This window comes from Hipposideros armiger, unplaced genomic scaffold (assembly GCF_001890085.2).
Source record: "Hipposideros armiger isolate ML-2016 unplaced genomic scaffold, ASM189008v1 scaffold_1082, whole genome shotgun sequence".
Lineage (NCBI taxonomy): Eukaryota > Metazoa > Chordata > Mammalia > Chiroptera > Hipposideridae > Hipposideros > Hipposideros armiger.
Window position 1 is genome coordinate 35,200 of NW_017732432.1, and position 20,656 is coordinate 55,855.

At 34.9% G+C, this 20,656-nt stretch overlaps 1 protein-coding gene across 2 annotated transcripts in view; it reads left to right on the plus strand.

Moving 5' to 3' along the window:
• Positions 1-20,656, plus strand: part of CEP290 (centrosomal protein 290) — a 100,947-nt gene that overhangs the window by 21,047 nt on the left and 59,244 nt on the right. The window contains exons 12-20 of one of the 2 annotated variants that reach the window (XM_019632126.1): positions 5,440-5,562; positions 6,369-6,492; positions 11,656-11,828; positions 12,548-12,710; positions 14,288-14,388; positions 14,470-14,557; positions 16,059-16,168; positions 17,715-17,799; positions 18,327-18,469. In XM_019632126.1, coding sequence (XP_019487671.1) covers positions 5,440-5,562; positions 6,369-6,492; positions 11,656-11,828; positions 12,548-12,710; positions 14,288-14,388; positions 14,470-14,557; positions 16,059-16,168; positions 17,715-17,799; positions 18,327-18,469 — 1,110 coding nt within the window. Of the gene's footprint in view, positions 1-5,439; positions 5,563-6,368; positions 6,508-11,655; positions 11,829-12,547; positions 12,711-14,287; positions 14,389-14,469; positions 14,558-16,058; positions 16,169-17,714; positions 17,800-18,326; positions 18,470-20,656 lie in introns of those variants that run through there. The other variant, XM_019632125.1, reaches the window with a different exon arrangement.

Genomic DNA, 20,656 nt, shown 5'->3' on the forward strand with positions numbered 1-20,656 from the left:
GAGTGAGTTTGTCAGTGAGTAAATTTGTGTGCAGGCCCCTTAAGAGTAACACCTGGGACTCTAGCAGCCCCCTGTATAACAGCCACCATCTCCACTGGTTGTCACAGCCAGATATTATGGGGACTTCTCTTTCTGGCACTGAAACCCTTGGTGTGGGGCTGGGCCCCGTCACTCAAGGGGAACCTCTGTAGCTGAGTTATCCTCCCCAGTTTTTAACCACCACATGTGGGCATGGGACCAGCCAGTTCTGTGTCTCTGCCCTTCCTTCCAGTCTCTGTATATCCTTCGTTATAGGACTTCTGCTCAGCTAGACTTCAGGTGGTTCTCACTGATAGTTCTGTAGTTTAGTTGTAATTTTGATGTGGTCATGGAAGCAAGCAAAGACAGTGTTTACTTACTCCACCATCTTGGCCAGAAGCCTCTCTCCATTTAATTTTAATTTAGTTTAAATTTCAGTTTCTTAAATTGTTTTGAACCATTAAAGTGTCTTTAACTTTCTTAGACTTTAACAGAAGCTAATGAGAAAATTGAAGTTCAGAATCAAGAAATGAGAAAAAATCTAGAAGAGTCTGTCCAGGAAATGGAAAAAATGACTGATGAATATAATAGGATGAAAGCAATTGTGCATCAGACAGATAATATAATGGACCAATTAAAAAAAGAAAATGATCATTATCGGCTTCAAGTAAGTATTCCTGTTGGACTAACTTATTTGTGCAGACTTCATATTATCTCATTACTCTATTTGAAACTAGATAATATTTTAACTTTCTAGGATATGAATTTTTGTCTTATGCTATAATATGTCATTGTATACTATATTATGTTGCTGGGTTGATACATTTGTTCATATGTGTTTCTCTAATCTCTTTACACATACCTCATAATTCTTGCCATGTAGAGCACATAGGTGATACCTGAATGAAGGTGTAGATAACAGTCCTGCAAAGGTAGTAATTATGGGAAGTTTTCTACTAAATACTCTTAGAAGTTATGTGGACCATGAAGTTTAATTTTACACCATAAACTAAACATACTGTGAATATCGAAGAAACCAGTACATTGTTCACTACTTACATGGGGTTAAACTTATTTAAGAAAGTATAATAATGCTGCAAATATAATTCTCTAGTAATGAAAAGTAAATATACAACTGTAAAGATGCAGAAACCATTAAATGTCAACTCTAACTATAGCACTGCTCCAACAATGAATATGCATTTGTAGTATATATGTATGTATGTATATGATGTGCAGATTAATGTATGTGTAATGTATGTGTAAATGTTCATAAATAATGTGTGTGTGTATCACAATGATTTATAGCATTTCTTGAAATAATTGTTGCCTTTCAGGTTCAGGAGCTTACAGATATTCTGAAAGCAAAAAACGAAGAAGATGATCCAGTCATGGTAGCTGTCAATGCAAAAGTTGAAGAATGGAAGGTGCTTCTTTTCAATTGATACAATGGCATTTTCATTTGTAGTTTAAATTTCAATTTTTTAGTCTTTAGTTTTGTTTTTTTTAAAGATTTTATTGGGGAATTGGGAGAGGGCAACAGTGCTGGGGAATCAGGGAAGGAGAACAGACAAGTTGCTGTCCTTTTGTTTTTCAGTCTAGTTGTGGAGGACGCTGCTTCACTGGCCCATTTTGGTATTATCATTGCGCTCTTCCCAGGCGAGGCAGATTGGTCGCTGGCCTCTAGACGGCCGCTCACGTCAGCTGCCGGCCGCTTACGCTGGCTGCCAGCCACTCACAGTAGCTTATGGCAGCCCACTGCAGCTTCACTGCAGCTTACGCCATTGCCAGCGACTCACGACAGCCCAGCTCCAGGTTGAGCTGTTGTTCACCATCTTAGCTGTGGAGGGCAGTGTCACTGGCCCTCATGTGGGATCCGAACCAGGGTTCTGCTGCTCAGAGCTGGTGTCCCAAGCCAGCTCTTAACCAACATGCCACTCAGCCAGCCCTAGTCTTTAGTTTTCTTTAAAGACCTTATAATAGTTAATGACATTTTTATTAGGCATTTAAAAAAGTATCTTAAGTAACTCTAAGAACTGTCATGCCTAGGGTTTAGCTTGTTATTGAATGAGCTCTTTTACATCAATGAGTTAAACTTGAAACTAAAATTTTTGATAGAAATCTAAGTCTACAATATAATATGTTTATCATCTAAAATAGATAACTCTAAATAAAAAATTCTTTTTTTACATAAATCATAGTTACCTTGTATACATTAGTTCCAGGTTAAATTTTAGTTTCGAGTCAGTTTTTCTGACTCTCCTTCCATGTCAGATTACTCAAGCTATTGGCATTTAGTGGGAATAAGACTTAGGAAAGGGATCTTCCAGGATTAGCTGACATGTCTTTTCAAAAGTCTCTTTCTCCTCACCACTCTCCAACCCCAGCCAGATTCCTCAGCCTATCATATCAGAAGCTAGGATTCTGATTTTGAAAAAAGTCTGAAATGATTCTGTATAAATGATTGTAATTATAAAAGCTATCACTGGGCAGGCCATCTGTTGCATTGGTTAGGAGTTGGCTTTGGATGCCAGTTCTGAGCAGCAGGTCCCGGGTTCAGAACCCACATTAGGACCAGTGACGCTGCGCCCTCTACAGCTAAGATGGTGAACAACAGCTCGATCTGGAGCTGGGCTGCCATGAGTCGCTGGCGACAGCGTAGGCTGCAGTGGAGCTGCAGTGGGCTCCCGTAAGCTACCGTGAGTGACCGGCAGCTGTCGTGAGCTGCCATGAGCGGCTGTCCAGTGGCCGGCGACCAATCTGCCTCAGCCGGGAACAGCGCAATGACAATACCAACATGGTCCAGTGGAGCGACGTCCTCCACAAATAGACTGAAGAACAAAAGGACCGCAACTTGTCTATTCCCCTTCCTGAATTCCCTAATGCTGTCCCCCTCCCCAAATTCCCCAATAAGAGATCAATAAACTAAAAGACCATCTGGTCTCTAGTATAAGTGCTCACCTCTGCTATCACAGCATAGACAATACATAAATGAATGAGCAAGGCCCTTTTCCAATAAATCTTTACAAAAAGAGGCAGCAGGCCATGTTTGACTTGCAAGCTCTAGTTTACTAATCCTTGGGAAAAAAGTTGGTTTACCATATTTCATTTTGGGGAGAGAAATGGTAGCAGATGTATTTTGCTGCACTTTGTTTTTACTTAATATCTTTTTTTAAAGCATTGTTTTATATCAGTGCATATCATATTGTATTGTTCTTTCTAATGGCTGTGTACTTTTTCTTTATAGATACAGTATTTAGTTGGTTCCCTATTGTGTGACATGTAGGAGGTTTCCAGTTTTGCTACTGGAAACAGTGTTTTAATGAATATCTTTGCATGTTTATTTTGAAAATGTATATCTGTAGAATAAATTGCTACAAATATAATTGTGATATATACTACAAATATATTCTTCCAGTTTGTCACTTGTGTGCTTTCTGGTATTTTTTGCTATGAAGTATTCATATATATATATATATATATATATATATATATATATATATATGTTGTGTAGTTAAATTTATTATATTTTTATGGCTTCTGTCTATGTATCATAATTAGAAAGGGTTCTGATTAGAACATTATTTTGTCATATTTTCTTCCAGTATCTTATAGTTTCATTTTTTACATTTAGATCTTTGAAGCATACATAATTCATTTTGGTGTAAAAAGTGAGACATGGGTGCACTATAAGTTAGTCTGCTGTCCAATTGAATAGTTTATCATTCTCCTACTGAAATACAGTTCCATTTTTATTACATACAAAACTCTTGTTGAATTAGAATTTATTTTAGGGCAAACATTGAACTATATCTTATTATATTACGCTTATTATATTACAGAACATTATAATGTTCTGGCTTGCACTACTTGATATATAATCAAGTCTTTTGAAGTTTCTTACACCATCCAGTCAGTTCCATGAAATAATTAAAATGAAGTTTCAAGTTAGGAAAAGATTAATCTTTTATATTGATTAATCTATTTTCTAACCATGCACACTTGTTTTAATTATTGTTATGTTTAAATATTTGCGAAAGCTGTTTTCATTATTTTTCTATTTTTAGACTTTTCCTTATGAATGTGTTTTTAATACAAGTTGAAGAAATAGTTTCTAAAATATTTGTGTTATTGGATATGTATTAAATTTATAAATTAATTTATAGGTTGATGTTAACATTTAGCTCTAGGGAAGGACACAAGATACCTTTCCTTTTTTCCTAAATTGAGGTATAATTGCTATAACATTATTTTAGTTTCAGGTGTACAATGTAATGATTTGATATTTGTATATGTAGCAAAATGATCATCACCACAATAAGTCCAGTTACATCCATCACTATACATAGTTACAATTCTGTTTTCTTGTGATGGGAACTTCCAAGATCTACTCTGCTAGCTATTTTCAAATATGCAATAAAAAATTAAAAAACGATGGTTAGATGTCAGGAAGTAGGTAGCAATGCCTTAACCATATGCATGTTGTCAGGCCCTAGGGCCTCTTTCATCCTTGTTAAGGGCAGAGCTCATTGCCTCTCCTTTTATACAATACTACAAGATACCTTTCATTCAGTCAAGATATTTTATGTTTATCGGTGGCATCTTAATGTTTTCTTTATAAAAATTACTTGTACAAAAGTTTGGCAGTTACATGGAGGTATTTATATCTTTTTTTTTGTTTTTTAAAGATTTTATTGGGGAATTGGAGGAGGGGAACAGCGTTGGGGAATCAGGGAAGGGGAACAGACAAGTTGCTGTCCTTTTGTTCTTCAGTCTAGTTGTGGAGGACGTTGCTTCACTGGCCCATGTTGGTATTATCATTGTGCTCTTTCCGGGTGAGGCAGATCAGTCGCAGGCCACTGGACGGCTGCTCATGGTAGTTCTTGGCAGCTCATGCCGGCTGCCGGCCACTCATGGTAGCTCACGGCAGCCCACTGCAGCTCCACTACAGCCTACGCCGTCACCGGCGACTCACAGCAGCTCAGCTCCACTCCAGGTCAAGCAGTTGTTCACCATCTTAGCTGTAGAGGGTGCAGCGTCACTGGCCCTAATGTGGGATCTGAGCCGGGGCCCTGCTGCTCAGAGCTGGTGTCCCAAGTCAACTCCTAACCAACACACCACTCGGCCAGCCCTTCTTGCTTTAGGGATGGGTTTTGAAAGCTTGAGATTGTTTAAAGATTGAAATTCTAAAAAAGCAAAAATTACAGTGTGTATTTTTGAATCCCCTTTATTTGAACTTTAGGTTGTGCATATAAAAGGAACAGTGATTATTTCTGTAGTTGCTGATGCTTTCTCACTTCAAAGAATTTTCTTTCCTATATTTTCTTGAAGTCCCCAATGGTATAAAAGTATTTATTGTAAATGAGGAATGGTTTATTAATTTTCTTCTTATGTAACAGATCCCATTTTGTTTATTTCTAGTTAATTTTATCTTCTAAAGATGATGAAATTATTGAGTATCAGCAAATGCTACATAACCTGAGGGAGAAACTGAAAAATGCCCAGCTTGATGCTGATAAAAGTAATGTTATGGCTCTACAACAGGTAAAACTTTCTCAAAATTCAGTTTATCAACCAGTTTATTACATTTGGCAATGAAACTTTGAACTATGTCTTATTATATCACCTGTTTTTAATGTAGTAGCTTGCACTATTAGATATGTAATCAAGTCTTTTGAAGTTTCTTACACCATATAGTCCCATGAAAAAATTAGAATTAAATTTCAAGTTAGGAACAGAATTATTTTATGTATTTTTCTATGTTGATGCAGAGAATGCATTCATTGTTTAGATTGGGATAATTTGCACTACATAAGGATTTCATTTTTAGTGCAACTATGTTCATATAGAGAGAAATTACATTTTCATTATCTGTGCTCTGTACTCATAGTCCAAAAGAAAGTATTTGGGATGTATTTGGTGAATAAAAACAATTTCAAGGGACAGTTATTTTTGAATGAGGTACTGCATGGTTAATAAAAGCTAAGTGGAATAAGAGAGAAAGCACAGGGCAAAACACACATACAAAATGCTAAAAAGATGTAATTGGATGGATGATGAGAAAAGTAATATAAAAGGAGTCCTAAGGAGCCACTAATGTTAGAGAGTTGTAGAATTCCTGAGTGTTAGCCATTATATCATCTTTAAGTATTAGAGTGACAGCAGTATACCTAACATGTAGTGCAGTTGAGGTATACAAAATAGTAAAAGGCATAGTTTTGACCCACAAAAAAATACGTTCTATAGTCTTGTTAAAAAAAAGTAAGACCTATCCTTTTTTTTTTACTTTAAAAATATATGTTAGTATTCATGAAGAGATAATATATATAATATTCAAAAATATTTTATAGGGTATACAAGAACGAGATAGTCAAATTAAGATGCTCACTGAACAAGTAGAACAGTATACAAAAGAAATGGAAAAAAATACTTTTGTTATTGAAGATTTGAAAAATGAGCTCCAAAGAAACAAAGGTAATTAAATATTTTGTAAGTATATAGTTAGTTTATATACTATTACATTTTTAAAATATTTGTGTTAAAAAAATCATGTCATGTCAATAGATTTATTATTTATTTTTTTCTATTTGAATTTTATATTTTTTTAAAAATGTATAGAATATTATTAACTACTTTATATGTGTTACTAGTGTTTAAATTTGTAAATGATGGGGATATTTTCTATAATTTTTCTCTAATGAAAATTATATTAATCTCTATTACCAGATTGGTTGTATGAAAGAATTTAAAAAATGGTGAAATAATTGAATATATTTATTTAACCCCCTTTTCATAATTAACATAGAATGGAAGAGAATAAAATTTTGATCAATGTAGCAGAATTGCAGATAGTTTTCAGAAGTAATTCGACTTGTCAACATTTGAATTAATCTCACCCAACTTAATATCTTATCATATTCTCCCTACCCTGGGTCATAATACCTTGCCTAACACATCTAATCCTCTGAATATAAGCCCTTAAACATCAGTGGTTTTATATTTTCACAGCACTCCATACTGTAGTTATTTGAGAGCATGTTAATACAATCTATTCATAATAGATTTATGATATATTTATTACAATTGTTGAAGATAAAAAAAAAATAAGGCACAAATGGAAACCAGCGAGTGAATCTGTGTGGATTTTTGTAAGTGTAAGTGAAATAATGGTGGTGGTGGTTGGTGGTGTGGTTGTAATTGAGGTAATGAAGCAAAAGCTTCACTGAGGAGATATCTGAACAAAGACTTAAAGCAGGTGAGGGAGTAAGCCTTGCAGACGTCCCAAGCTGTGGGGACAGGTGCAAAGGCACTGAAGCAGGAGTGTATCAAGCATGTTTGAGGAACAACAAAGAAGCTTTCATGGCTGGAGCAGAGTGAGCAAGTGGGGCAGTAATAGGTGATGTGTCAGAGAGGTAACCAGGGGCCATATCATACGGGGCCTTACAGTTCAATGTAAGGACTTGAGCTTTTTTTAAGTAAGAAAGGGCACCAAAGAAAGTTTCTGAAGACTGGAGTGATATAATTTGACTTAGACTGTGTCTGCTGTATGAGTATCAGAGTGGTAAGGACAAAAGTGGGGACACCTGTTATAAGACTATTGCACTCACATTAATAATGATAATAATAACATCTAGTGAGAAGTGATGGTAGCTTACCGCAGGATAGTAGCTTTGTAGTTATTAGATGTAGTCAGTTCCGGATGTATTTTGAAGGTGATAGAAATGGAATTTGCTGACAGATCAGCTGTAGGATGTGAGAGAAAGAGTTATTAGGACTTTTAGTCTGAACACTGAGGAAGGCTGTGAAAAGATAAGGTTTAGAGATGATCAGGTACTTAATTCAATAGGACATGCTAAGTTTAAGATGCTTATTATATATCTGAGCGAAAGTGTTAAGTACTTGCATATAAAAGTCTGAGCTTCAGAAGAACAATCTAGGCTATGTGTATAAAAATGATAATTGAAATAATGAGGCTGGCTGAGATCATCAAGGGAGAAAATGTTGGGTAAGAAGAAAAATATCTAAAGACTGAGCCCCATCATACTTTTACTTTAGAGGCTGACATGAAAAGGAACACCCAAAGGAGATTGAAAAGGAATGGCCAGAGGGATTGGAGGAAAACCAGGAACGTACAGAGTCCTGAAAACCACATAAGGAATGTAATCAAGGAAGAGAATAAGCAATCGTGGTCAGAGCTGTATTCATTGCTGCTGACAAGAGAATATGAGCACTGAAAATCATTTGACCATTGGATTCAGCGTGGTCATTTTTGGTTCAAGAGAAAATGGTTCAAGATGAAATAGAACAAATATATTGGGTTGTCGGAAAAGTCATGACGCATGTTTGCAACAGATGGCACTAGTTCATTTTTGGAAGTACTAAAGTCATTTGCATCTATGTTATTGCTATGTCATTTGACAGCTGACAGTTCTAGCTTCATTCTAAAAAAAAAATTGAGTGATTTGATTAAGTTTTGGAGATTTTACAACAAGTTGAAGATGGAAGACCAAACTGCATTTTTGCCATATTTTACTGTTTTACTTCCATAAAAGGAAGAACACACGTCAAGCTTGTGAAAAGTTGCATAAGTTTACAGTGACAATGCTCTACAAGAACGTCAGTGCCAATGATGGTTCACGAAATTCTGTGCTAGTGACTTTGATCTCAACGACCCTTCTCGGTCAGGGAGGCCCACTGAGGCTGATGATGACAAAATAAAGGCATTGATCGAGTCAAACCCACGTTACACGACACGAGAGATTGTAGCAACATTGAACATCTATCATTCAAGCGTTCACGACCACCTGAAGAAGCTGGGATATGTAAGCAAGCTGGATATTTGGGTTCCACATGAACTCAAAGAAGTTCATTTGATGGCGCATATAAACATCTGTAAAATTAAATGTGAGGAAAACGATCCTTTTTAGAAGCGACTGATAACGTGATGAGAAGTGGATTGTTTACAACAATGTGGTGCGCAAACGGTCTTGGTCCAGACATGATGATTCGCCTCAAACTGCTTCGAAAGCAGACATTCATCAGAGGAAGGTTATGCTCTCAGTGTGGTGGGATTTTAAAGGTGTTGTGTCTTTCGAGCTTCTACCAAGGAACCAAACAATCAATTCAACTGTGTACTGTCAGCAGTTGGACAGTTTGAATCAATCCATCATCCAGAAACGTCCAGAGCTTGTTAATTGTAAAGGAGTTGTGTTCCATCGCAACAACGTGAGCCCATACACAAGTTTAATCACCCGTCAAAAATTATTGGAGCTTGGATGGGATGTGTTGCCACACCCACCATACTCGCCTGACCCTGCGCCATCAGACTTCCACTTGTTTCGCTCGCTTCAAAACTCCTTACATGGTATAAAGTTCAATTCAGATGAGGCTGTAAATCAGCACCTTGTTCAGTTTTCCGTGAATAAAGATAGGTCCTTCAATGAACAAGGAATTATGAAGCTCACTGAAAGATGGCAAAAGGTTACCAAACAAAACGGGCAATATATCATTAATTGATCTTTGTTCTTTATATAAATAAATGACCTTTTAAAAACATAGACAAAATACGTCATGACTTTTCCGACAACCCAATAGAGAATCTTGAGGACTATTTCTATGAAGAAATGGAGAAAAATAGAGTGGTTGTATGAGTGTGAAGAAGGGTGAAGAAAGTATTTTCCTTTTTAAAATGGAAGAAATAATCATGTTTTTAGGTTAATAGGAAAGATCCATTAAAGAAGAACCAGCTGATGAATTGATGAAGCAGGGGCGTGAGAACTTGTGGAGCAATGTCCGGAAGGCAGTGGGATGGTAATCTGGTGTCCCCATGTGATAGTCAGCCTTAGGAGCAAGGAGTTCATCCATGGTAACAGGTGCGGGTGGCTGGGCAGACATCCTGATGGTGAGAGCCTGCAGAACTCTGCTGATTGCTTCTGGCTTCTCAGTGAACAGGAAGCAAGGTTCTCAGCTGAAAGTGAGGATAAGGGAAGATGGATCAGACGTTTTAGAAGAGAATAGAAAGAGAAAATGTCAAGTGGTCATCTGGAAGAATGAACAGACTGGGGAAATGCAGTGTGATTGTTGAACAGCATCAAGGCTCACATATTATGTATTAGAATTATGCTTTGACAGCTTAAACAACTCAAAAAAGAGGATTGATGTTATGGGTTTTGCATATCCTAGTCACCAGGAGAAAAAATGGTGGTTGGTCTCTGCTATCCAATAAGGAAGAGGTCTTATCTAATGACACCTCTGTCAGTCCATAGTCACAGAAGGTGTGTGTACTGGACTGTACTCTTTATCTTGAATTTAACTTGTAAATATGACAGCTAATGATGTTCTCCCTTCATTGGCTAGGATTAGGTTTAGCTATCAGAAACATCTGAAAAATGCTGGCAAAATCGAGATAGAAATTTATTCTCACTTGTGCAGTGGTCTGGAATTAGGAAATTCTAATTTGAATTACACTAGAAGGGTGTTGCCTTCGTCTGCCTCATCCTAAATGGAGCTTTACCTTCACATCCACACCCCAAACAGCAAGATGGAGGCAGAGGGGGCAAGAGGCACAGGGCACATACCGAAGGATAAGCAGGTAAATACCGGGACGGTCATGTGGAAGAGAGGGAGAATCGATACTGGGGACAGCGCAGCCTCTGTCACATTCTCTCCAGAGAGCAGGGCTCGTTTCTCATACACATGTGATCTCCCACATTAGTGAATGCCTGTACATAAATATATGCCCTATAAATCAGTAGATGCTTATTATGGGTGAATATCAGAATGGTTTGTGTCAGTAAATTTTAGAATGATAGAAATACTGTATTTTAGTCGAGCAACAGTTTGGTAAGATAATACAAGTAGGGATTTTTATTTTAGCTATTAGTTAGGATTAAGTTTAGCTGCAGGTGACAGAAAATCAAATGTAACATGGTTTAAACAGGATAAAAAATGTATTTTTCTGTGATATAAACAAAGTTGATGCAACTAGTTAAGGGTTACTGTGAGAGCTGCACAGATATCAGGTATCATGCCCCCTGTATCTTGTTACTCTGCCCATCTCAACATGTGGTTTCCCTCTCATGTTCTAAGAAGACTGAGTTCCAGCCTCAATATTCCTATTCCAGCTGGCAGGAGGGAGGAAGGAGAAAAGAAAGATTCACTTCCCTCTTTTAAAAACGTATCTTGACATATGTACATGGCCTTTCTGTTTATATCCCATTAGCCATGTGACCACACATAGGAGCTGGAGTATAAATGGACATTTAGTGTTTATTTCAAGTGGCCGTGTGTCCAGCTAAAAATCCATAGTTCTATTACAGTGGACAAACAGTAGGTTGAATATTAGGAACATACAGCTAGCAGTCTTTGACACAATGATCGTTCCTTGTAAAGCAGTGCTTTGCCATCTTTTATAATCCTCACCCCTTCAGCTAAGAAGATTTTATTGAACTTTACTTTTTTAGTTTGTTTTATTGATAAAAACAAATCATAACTTTATTTTACAAATATGAAATGATAATATTAAAATGACATTTTAAATGATATTACCACTTTTCCTGCTCCCCGTATTGGAACTAGTGATTTAAAGGAATAAGGAGTCAATTTAATTCATTTATGATTTTTATTTTTACTCTGTAGGAACTTCAACACTTTCTCAACAGACTCATTATATGAAAATTCAATCTAAGATTCAGATTTTAGAAGAGAAGACTAAAGAGGCTGAGAGAACAGCTGAACTGGCTGAGGCTGATGCTAGGGAAAAGGATAAAGAACTAGTTGAGACTCTGAAGCGATTAAAAGATTATGAATCGGTATGTATTTTTATCTTGTCAGTTAAGGAGTTTAGAATTATTCTTGCCACTCACAGTTAGACTGTTCTATGATATTACTGCATACAGTTTAAAACCATCCCAGAAGTATCTTATCAAAAAGGTTATCCTAATTGATTTATGCTAAAGTATTCAAACTTTTGAGTAGCATTTACTTTTTGGCAGGAGAATTGTTTTCAAACCATTAGCCCAGGTAATCAGCTTTGGTGAGACAGCAGGATTAGATTCTCTGTAATCTGTCATTGTGCCACCAATTAGATGTGACACCATTGGTTAATTTGATAAAAGTTAGAACAGGGACAGTTCTGTCACCTACCATGCCAACACAGGCTTACTTTGTACTTTTTATATTTTTAAATCTGATTACCACTAAGTCAGGCAACTAATAACATACATCTTCTAATGGTATCGCTGATTCACCCTCACTATTTTCTATGTTTCATGAAGTATTTTACATGTAATATTCTGAGTCACTTTGCCATGAGGGTGCTATATTGGGGAGTTGCAACTGTTCCATTTTCCATCAGTGTTGTTACCGGTTTGTTTCTTAAAAGCACAATAAAGAACATAGTTTAGAGATGTAAATCTTAAGTGTATGTGCACATCCCCTCACACTTAATAAGAAAATAAATTCATGAATTTGATAATTTATTCACATAAACCATGTTATATTTAAATTAGATTGAGTATTTTTTTTTTAGGGAGTATATGGTTTAGAAGATGCTGTTATTGAAATAAAGAATTGTAAAAACCAAATTAAAATAAGAGATCGAGAGATTGAAGCATTGACAAAAGAAATCAATAAACTTGAGATGAAGATCAATGATTTCCTTGATGAAAATGAGGCACTCAGAGAGCGTGTGGGTAAGTTATCTTTTAAGATATATGTAGTTTGCTCAACCCTCATTGTCAAGTCATTTTTAGTTTTTCTTTTTGTTTGTTTATTGTTTTTAATAGTTGAATGTTTTTGTTTTTTTTTCCAAATACATTCTTCTATAAAAATACTTAAAACAAAAGTGGTGCTACTCTGATTGAAGCGGGCTTAGGGATTTGATGGGGTTGGGACTATGAGCAGACATGAGCAGACAGGCTGGGAGTGCTACTGTATGCAGTCCAGCATCTCCTGAGTAGCAACTGTTTAAAAAAATGGAAGTCTACTAAGTTAATGCCACATATTAGAAGTTAACCCTTAGATTGTTTTTCAAGAAAAGTGGGGTCTGTATGAACCATGTTAGTTTGCAAAATAAATTTATGTTGTTTGAGATGAATTTATGAGGACATTTAGAAATACTATTTAAACATTTTTAATACTTTTAAGTACTTGACTTTTATAATTTATTGATTCTAAGAAGTAATTAATCAATATAGCTTGAGAGTTATATGTTGATTTCAGTAATGTTTATTAGTGAATATTACTAGTTCGTTAAGTTATGACTTTTCAATCTACATTACTACTTTAAAAGGAAAATGAAGATCTAAATAATTATTTCATTATACTTGATAAATACCAATTAATGCTTTCTTAGAATTAAACTGATCATCTGCAAAAACTGTTCTCTAAAAAAGTATCTAACCAAGACCCAGAGTCACACTAGGACCTCAAGTCAGACTTTTGATAACTTGCCCTATCAGATCACAGCCAACTTCAACCTAGAACTTCCTAAAGATGGCTGAGCCATCCAGAGAGCTGTCACAAACACCAGATTTTCTGTACTTTAAAAGCTGCAAAATTTGGTTTGTAATTACTTGAGACAGTCTTGCTATCTGGTTGTCAGAACATAGCTGCTTAAGTAATAGGAAGTTAGGAGATGGGCACACTAGGAGACACTTTCTACAAATGAATAATATGTAAAAATATTTATTGTTCCTTCCTCTAGAGAACAGATTTTGCAGATGATCATTTTAATTCTAAGAAAGCATTAACTGGTATTTATCAAGTATAATGAAATTATTAGTTAGATAATATTCTTGATATTTATATTAATAATGACTACTATGTGCCAGGAACTGTACTAAGTACTTTATTTAGGTTAATTTTATTATGCCCCTGACAAGAAGCCAAAAAATAAAAAAATACACACAGTATTATCCCTACGACTTACTTAATAGTTGAAAGTGGGAATTGAACCCAATTCTGTTTTATTCCAAAGCTTCTATTCTTAATTACTACATTTATAGTACCTCTATTACAGCCAAACATGGAGAAGAAGACAGATCCTAATATGTTTTTGTCAGGGTCCCCGTTAATAATTGTGACAAACTTTAAACTTGGAGGGTTATAATTCAAACATCAGGAAAATCTTTGCATAAACTATACCCCGTTCTTTAGTGATGCTGAATAGATTATAACCAGTTGCTTGATGATAACCAGTTGTTATATGAAGTTTTTGTAATTCATTTGAATGTTGATAAGATTTTAATCATATTACTTTACATTTTAGGCCTTGAACCGAAGACAACGATTGATTTAACAGAATTTAGAAATAGTAAAAGGTTAAAACAGCAGCAGTACAGAGCTGAAAACCAGATACTTTTGAAAGAGGCAAGTACAGTAGTCAATTGGTTCTTTTCCTGGTTGAACTAAAAAAAAAAAACAAAAATGCTAATAGTTTATACTTTGTAGATTGAAAGTCTAGAGGAAGAACGGCTTGATCTGAAAAGAAAAATTCGCCAAATGGCTCAAGAAAAAGGAAAAGGAATTGCAACTTCAGGTATACTCAGTTATTCCAAACCTTTAATAGAATCATTGGCCCCCTTTACCCTCTCCTACCACCACCCCCCTGTGGTAACCAGTAAACTGTTGTCTGTGTCTATGATTTTTTGTGTGTTTGTTTGTCTTGTTCATTTGTTGCTTTCAATTTCATATCCCACATATGAATGAAGTCATGTGGTTCTCGACTTTTTCTGTCTGATTTATTTCTCTGAGTATGATAATCTCAACATCCATCCGTGTTGTCACAAATGGCACTATTTCATCTTTTCTCATGACAGAATAGCATTCCATTGTGTATATATATACCACATCTTCTTTATCCAATCATCTATTTAAGGTCACTTTGCATATCTTGGCCACCGTGAATAATGCTGCAGTGGACATAGGGGTACATATATCTTTACAGATAAATGTTTTCAGATTTTGGGGTAGATACCAGAAGAGGGATTGCAGGGTCGTATTATATGGTGATGGAAGGAGAACTGACTCTGGGTGGTACACATAATGCAATATATAGATGATGTATTATAGAAATGTACACTTGAAAACTGTATAATTTTAGTAACCAATGTCACCCCAATAAATTTAATAAAAATTAAAAATAAATAAATGAAAGAATCATTGAAAAAAGAAATGTCTGGATCTGAAGTTTTCTGTATGTTAGAAATATTATCACTCTATTACCAAGGTTCTTCTACAAGTTTAATAAATGAAAATAATGGCCTGATGAAGAGTATACAATGAATGTCATTGGGTTCAGTCCTAAAGCTGAAACAGGTAAAAAATGAAAAACAATAAAACAAGTGAACAAAAAACTTCAGAATCATGGACTTTTGAAAAATTTATGGTAAAGTCTCTTAATTTCTAGACAATCCATATGGTATGATTAGTAATGATAAAACTTAATAATTTTTATGTTAATACATATTACTGTTAATATTTTCTCTTTCCTTAAGAGAGCTATGCATTGAAATCTTTCTTTGTATATTATTCTTTACTACATAATATTTTGTTGAATAAAAACTAACATTTTTTTGTTTATCTTACATGATATAGAGAACAGTTGTTTAAATTTTTTAATAATTGTTGAAGACCATAGAGAAGACATTTTTTTGAACGTGACCCGAATCCCTAAGTACCTATGAATAACAGTGTTGTTTGTTTGTTTGTTTAGCATTATGGTTTTTATGGTATATCAAAAAATTTATAGAAGGGCAAAAGTTCATAATTTATTAATATATTAAACAGTTTAATATATAAAATGGGCAAGGAATGATAGAAAAGGTAAAATTTATATTAGTTTCTCATATTAATATCTTATTAAAAGTAAGTTAAATCAGAAAAGGTTGTATAGGCTACACGTGGATCAAGGATTGTGGAAATAATTATTCTACCTTTTGTTTAAGTTAAAACTTGATTCTAGTTTTTAAGAATTAAAGTATTGGAATAGTAAGAGAGTTATTTTTATGTTTCTAATTTGTTGTATCTTTTATATGTAGGAACTGTTGAGGACCTACACTTAACAGAAAATCTTTCTCAAGAGAATAGAATGGGAGAAAGAAAATTTGATTTCATGAGCCTCAAAAACATGAGTGAAGCACAATCAAAGGTAAACAGTATTTGATATGTCAAAGCGAGTAAAGAAACTGTTGTTATCAGTGCTTTCGTTTCTGCCCCATTAACGTGTTTTGGACATTACTTCTTTTTATAGTTGTTAAAGAAAAAAGTTTGCTTATTTAAATAACCTGTTCATTCAAAGATTGATTAATGAGACATTATTTACTCTGAATACAGATTAGAAGTTCAGATAAAATAGAGCTGCTGCATAGGAGGGCATCATTCAGTATTCCACAATCACATCAGAAAGAGCCAGAAGAGAATATGACCGTAGGATCATTATCAAGAATGTTATCTGAAATTCATCATAGTGTAGAAAATGAAGTGGATCCTTTTGTTTGTTTAACTAGACATTCTTCATCTGTACAAGTAAAAGAGTCACTTCCAGAAACTATTACAATAAGGGAGATTTTTAAAGCACCCTGTCTACAATCGTTAGGAAATCTAGAATCGTTAGTGAATACCTTTAGTAGGGAGAGTCATGAAGAAATAAACGACTGCTTGTACTCTCTTTCTGGCAACTCTGTGAAGAAAGTATCAAGAAGCCATCAAGCCCTTGAGCAGACTAGTTTCATACGAAAAAGCCATTCATCTTTACAAGCCTTATCAGCAGCTTCAGACTTACTGGGGAAGTTATCACTTAGACAAAAATCTGCGATATTTTGTCAACAAATTTATGATAATAAAACTGACTTGGATAAATCACAAGTAGCAACATCAGAAGATGAAGAGGTTCAGACCCAAATACAATATGCTGATACCAGTTTGAAAGAAGATATAAGAAAAAGTGAAGTACCCTTACAGGCAGAGATTTTGAAAAGTACACTTGACGTTAATCTTCCAGACCATGTGCCTATTACTGCCCAATCAAAGTTATCTCAGATAGATCCACTTGAAAATCTTATAGAACAGCTACGGAGAGAAATAGTATTTCTTAGATCTCAGGTGAGCTTTCCTCCAAATTATATTCCTGAGATTGCTTTTTCATTAACTCTTTTTTATTCTCTAACAAAGTTCTGTAAGTAGTAATTATGATAAGATTTTTTCATATTTGTACATTAGCACTAATTTATGCACATTCTATTTTTTAAAATTCTAAAAATGCAATACATTTAATATGAACTCGCTGACTTGCCTAATTTATTAACTATTTCTTTAGAATGAAGTCATAGCACAGGATTTATTGATCAAGGATGCACAGAGTAGAAATGCAGAAATAGAGCTTGAACGTCATAGGAGCCAGGCAGAACAGGTAGTGTAAAGGCAGACCATTAAAACAGATGATCGAGGTACTAAAGACAAAAACCTTCATTATAACTGTTTGCTTTTTGCCGTGGCTGTGGCGGGGAGGGACAAGGTGGGACGGGGATCGCCTTCTGTTTTATGTTTTAGATTTTATTTGATTTTTATGACAGCTGCTATGTCTTTGTAGCTTTGGTGTGTTAAACCTCAGTTGATCAAACTTTTTTAAAACTTCAAAACTAAAATATTGTGATATTTTATTTGAAAAAATTTTATTCTCTTTATGTTTTGTTCAGAATGAATTTCTTTCAAGAGAACTAATTGAAAAGGAAAGAGATTTAGAAAGAAGTAGAACAGCAATAGCCAAATTTCAGAATAAATGTAAGTTACTATTATCTCTTACTTTTCTATACTTATTTATCCTATACTGAAAATCTGAAAGGACTTTGAAACATTCTCTGTTTCCTAATCTATTTTAGCCTTAATTACCTCCATAATGTATAGATGGTCTTTCTCATTCATCCCTTTGGTTTGCCTTGCTATATTTATTTTCAGAGAATATTCTTAATCTGAATTTTTTTATGGTCATAAATAAGTCTGTTTTCTTTTGTTCTCTAATGAAAGTAAACAAAATTTTAAAAAATTTAATACAAAGTGAAGGAAAAGTATGCGTATGATTTATTTCTTTGAGCTTTGAGATATATATGTATATGCATATGATTTCAATAGATGTATCATTTTGCTCAACTATATACATTGGATTTATAGTTGAACTTTTTTTGTACATTTATTTGCATTTGCATTTTACAAATAGTTATTTTTAATGTATGTGAAATATTTGTCATCTATATAAAATAGTGTAAATTGTGAAAAAGATCTATTCAATCAATAAAAAAATGTAATTTTAGTAAAAGAATTAGTTGAAGAAAATAAACAACTTGAAGAAGGTATGAAAGAAATATTGCAAGCTATTAAGGAAATGCAGAAAGATCCTAATGTTAAAGGAGGAGAAACATCTCTAATTATCCCTAGTCTTGAAAGACTAGTTAATGTAAGTATTTTTTCATATTAATGGTTTCATTCACTTTAAAGGTGTTGTTCCATGGTCTACTGGTCTCTGTAATTTCTGATGAGACATTGGCTGTTGTGACAATGCTGAGATATTGTGTATGTAATGTGTATTTTTTCTAAGGCTGTTTTTCAAAACTTAGTCTTTATCTTTGATTTTCACCAGTTTGACTATAATGTGCCTGGCGGGGGGCGGGGGCGGGGAGGTGTGTGCGTGGGTGTGTGTGTATGAATACATTTGTATATGTCTATATGTATCTTGTTTTGGGATTTGCTGAGCTTCTTGAATCTATTTACTTATGCTGTTCACCACAATTGGGAAATTTTCCATCATTAATTTCTTCAATTATTTTTTCTTTCCCATTTTCTCTGGGATTCCAGTGAAACATGTTAGACCTTTTGATATTATCCATAGGTCCCTAAGACTCCTTTCATTTTTTTCTATTAATTTTTTATCTTTTCTTCTCCCAATTGAATAATTGATATTAATTTTTCTTCAATTTCACTGATATTTCCTCTGTTATCTCCATTCTTCTGTTTCAAGGGTCAGCATGAGACAAGGCAGAGTGTTTACACATAATTTGGAGTTACCTTTTGTTGGCTTTTTTTTTTTGTCCTCTGAGATTCCCTTCTCACTTACCTATGCCTATGGGACCTATTCTCTGGTTTTCTAGGCCAGAAAGATGACAGGTCACTGCAGCTGCAGTTTGCCCTCAGACTACAGCCTTAAAAATGGCAAATTCACTCCTTGCTGGTCCTGTCTTGCAAGTTCCAAGTCTGCTCAAAAATCTCTTGCTTTTGTTTATTTTCTAGAACCTTTGAGTAGTTGTTTTTGTATTCACTTTTTAAATGTGGAAGGGCAGGTCTGGTAAGACCTTTTATCACAAACCTAGAAGTGTAATAGAATGTAGTAAGAATATTTTAAATATTTAAAGACTTAAGCATTGCTGAAGGAAATATTTTAGCCATGAAATAATACTCTATTTATATTCACCATATAGGGACTTAAACCTTAACAGTATTAATGAGTGTTAGTTACATAAACTTGAATAGAATGTACATTTTAGATTCATATTCTTAATATTCCATTTACATAATCTAAACATTTAGCATAGATTACTGTATTGTTTCCCAAATTTGTGCTTAATTTAAATAGACAAAAAATTATCATTATTCATTGAATTGCTTTTTTAATGATGACTAGTCAACAGTTGCATTTTTTTTAACACTATGTTGTTAGTGGGGGGAGAGAGAGAGAGAGAGAGAGAGAGAGAGAGAGAGAGAATACTGGTATGTTAAAAGCTTACTAGGCAAGAAAATCATTTGACGAAATTTATGAGAACCATTTTATTCCTTCTATATGTTATGCATTCTGACTTTCCTTCTCTGATTGGTGACTTTGTTTTGCTTCTGCTACTTTGAATGTCTAAAGTGATGCTTCATGTTTTCTTATATGAACGAACATCTTTTGTTTATGACTCTACCCACTACTAATACTGTCCCAGATCAAACTTTATTTGCTAAGGGAAACTACTTAGTGACCAAATACAAACAGAATAAACAGCACAGGAAATTCTAACTTTTCTCTTAATTGGCAGCCTGCCTCCCTGGACCGCTGCTTCTACAGATTTTCTCTGCTTCTGTTCTGGGTTGTCATTCTTTTTTCTGATTGATATGCCCTGTCTAAAATTCACAAATGTGACCTAATAATACCTCCTCTAGGAAATCTTCAGAACCAATGACACTTTAGATCAGAGAATTCTGGTTATTGCTACATTTTTCAATGCCTCCAATCACCATCTGATTCAATCTTATTTTACCAAAATGCATGGAGACAATATAGTGCTATTTCTTAGCAAGGTAACTAAGGAGACTGCCTTGTTGTCCATCAGAGTGCCTCCTTATACCTATTTCTTTTTTTTTTTTTAAGATTTTTATTGGGGAATTGGGGGATGGGAACAGCGCTGGCGAATTGGAACAGACAAGTTGCTGTCCTTTTGTTCTTCAGTCTAGTTGTGGAGGACGTTGCTTCACTGGTCCAAGTTGGCACCATCATTGCGCTCTTCCCGGGCGAGGCACATCAGTCGCAGGCTTCTGGACGGCCGCTCACTGCGGCTGCTGGCCGCTCACACTGGCTGCTGGCCGCTCACACTGGCTGCTGGCTACACAC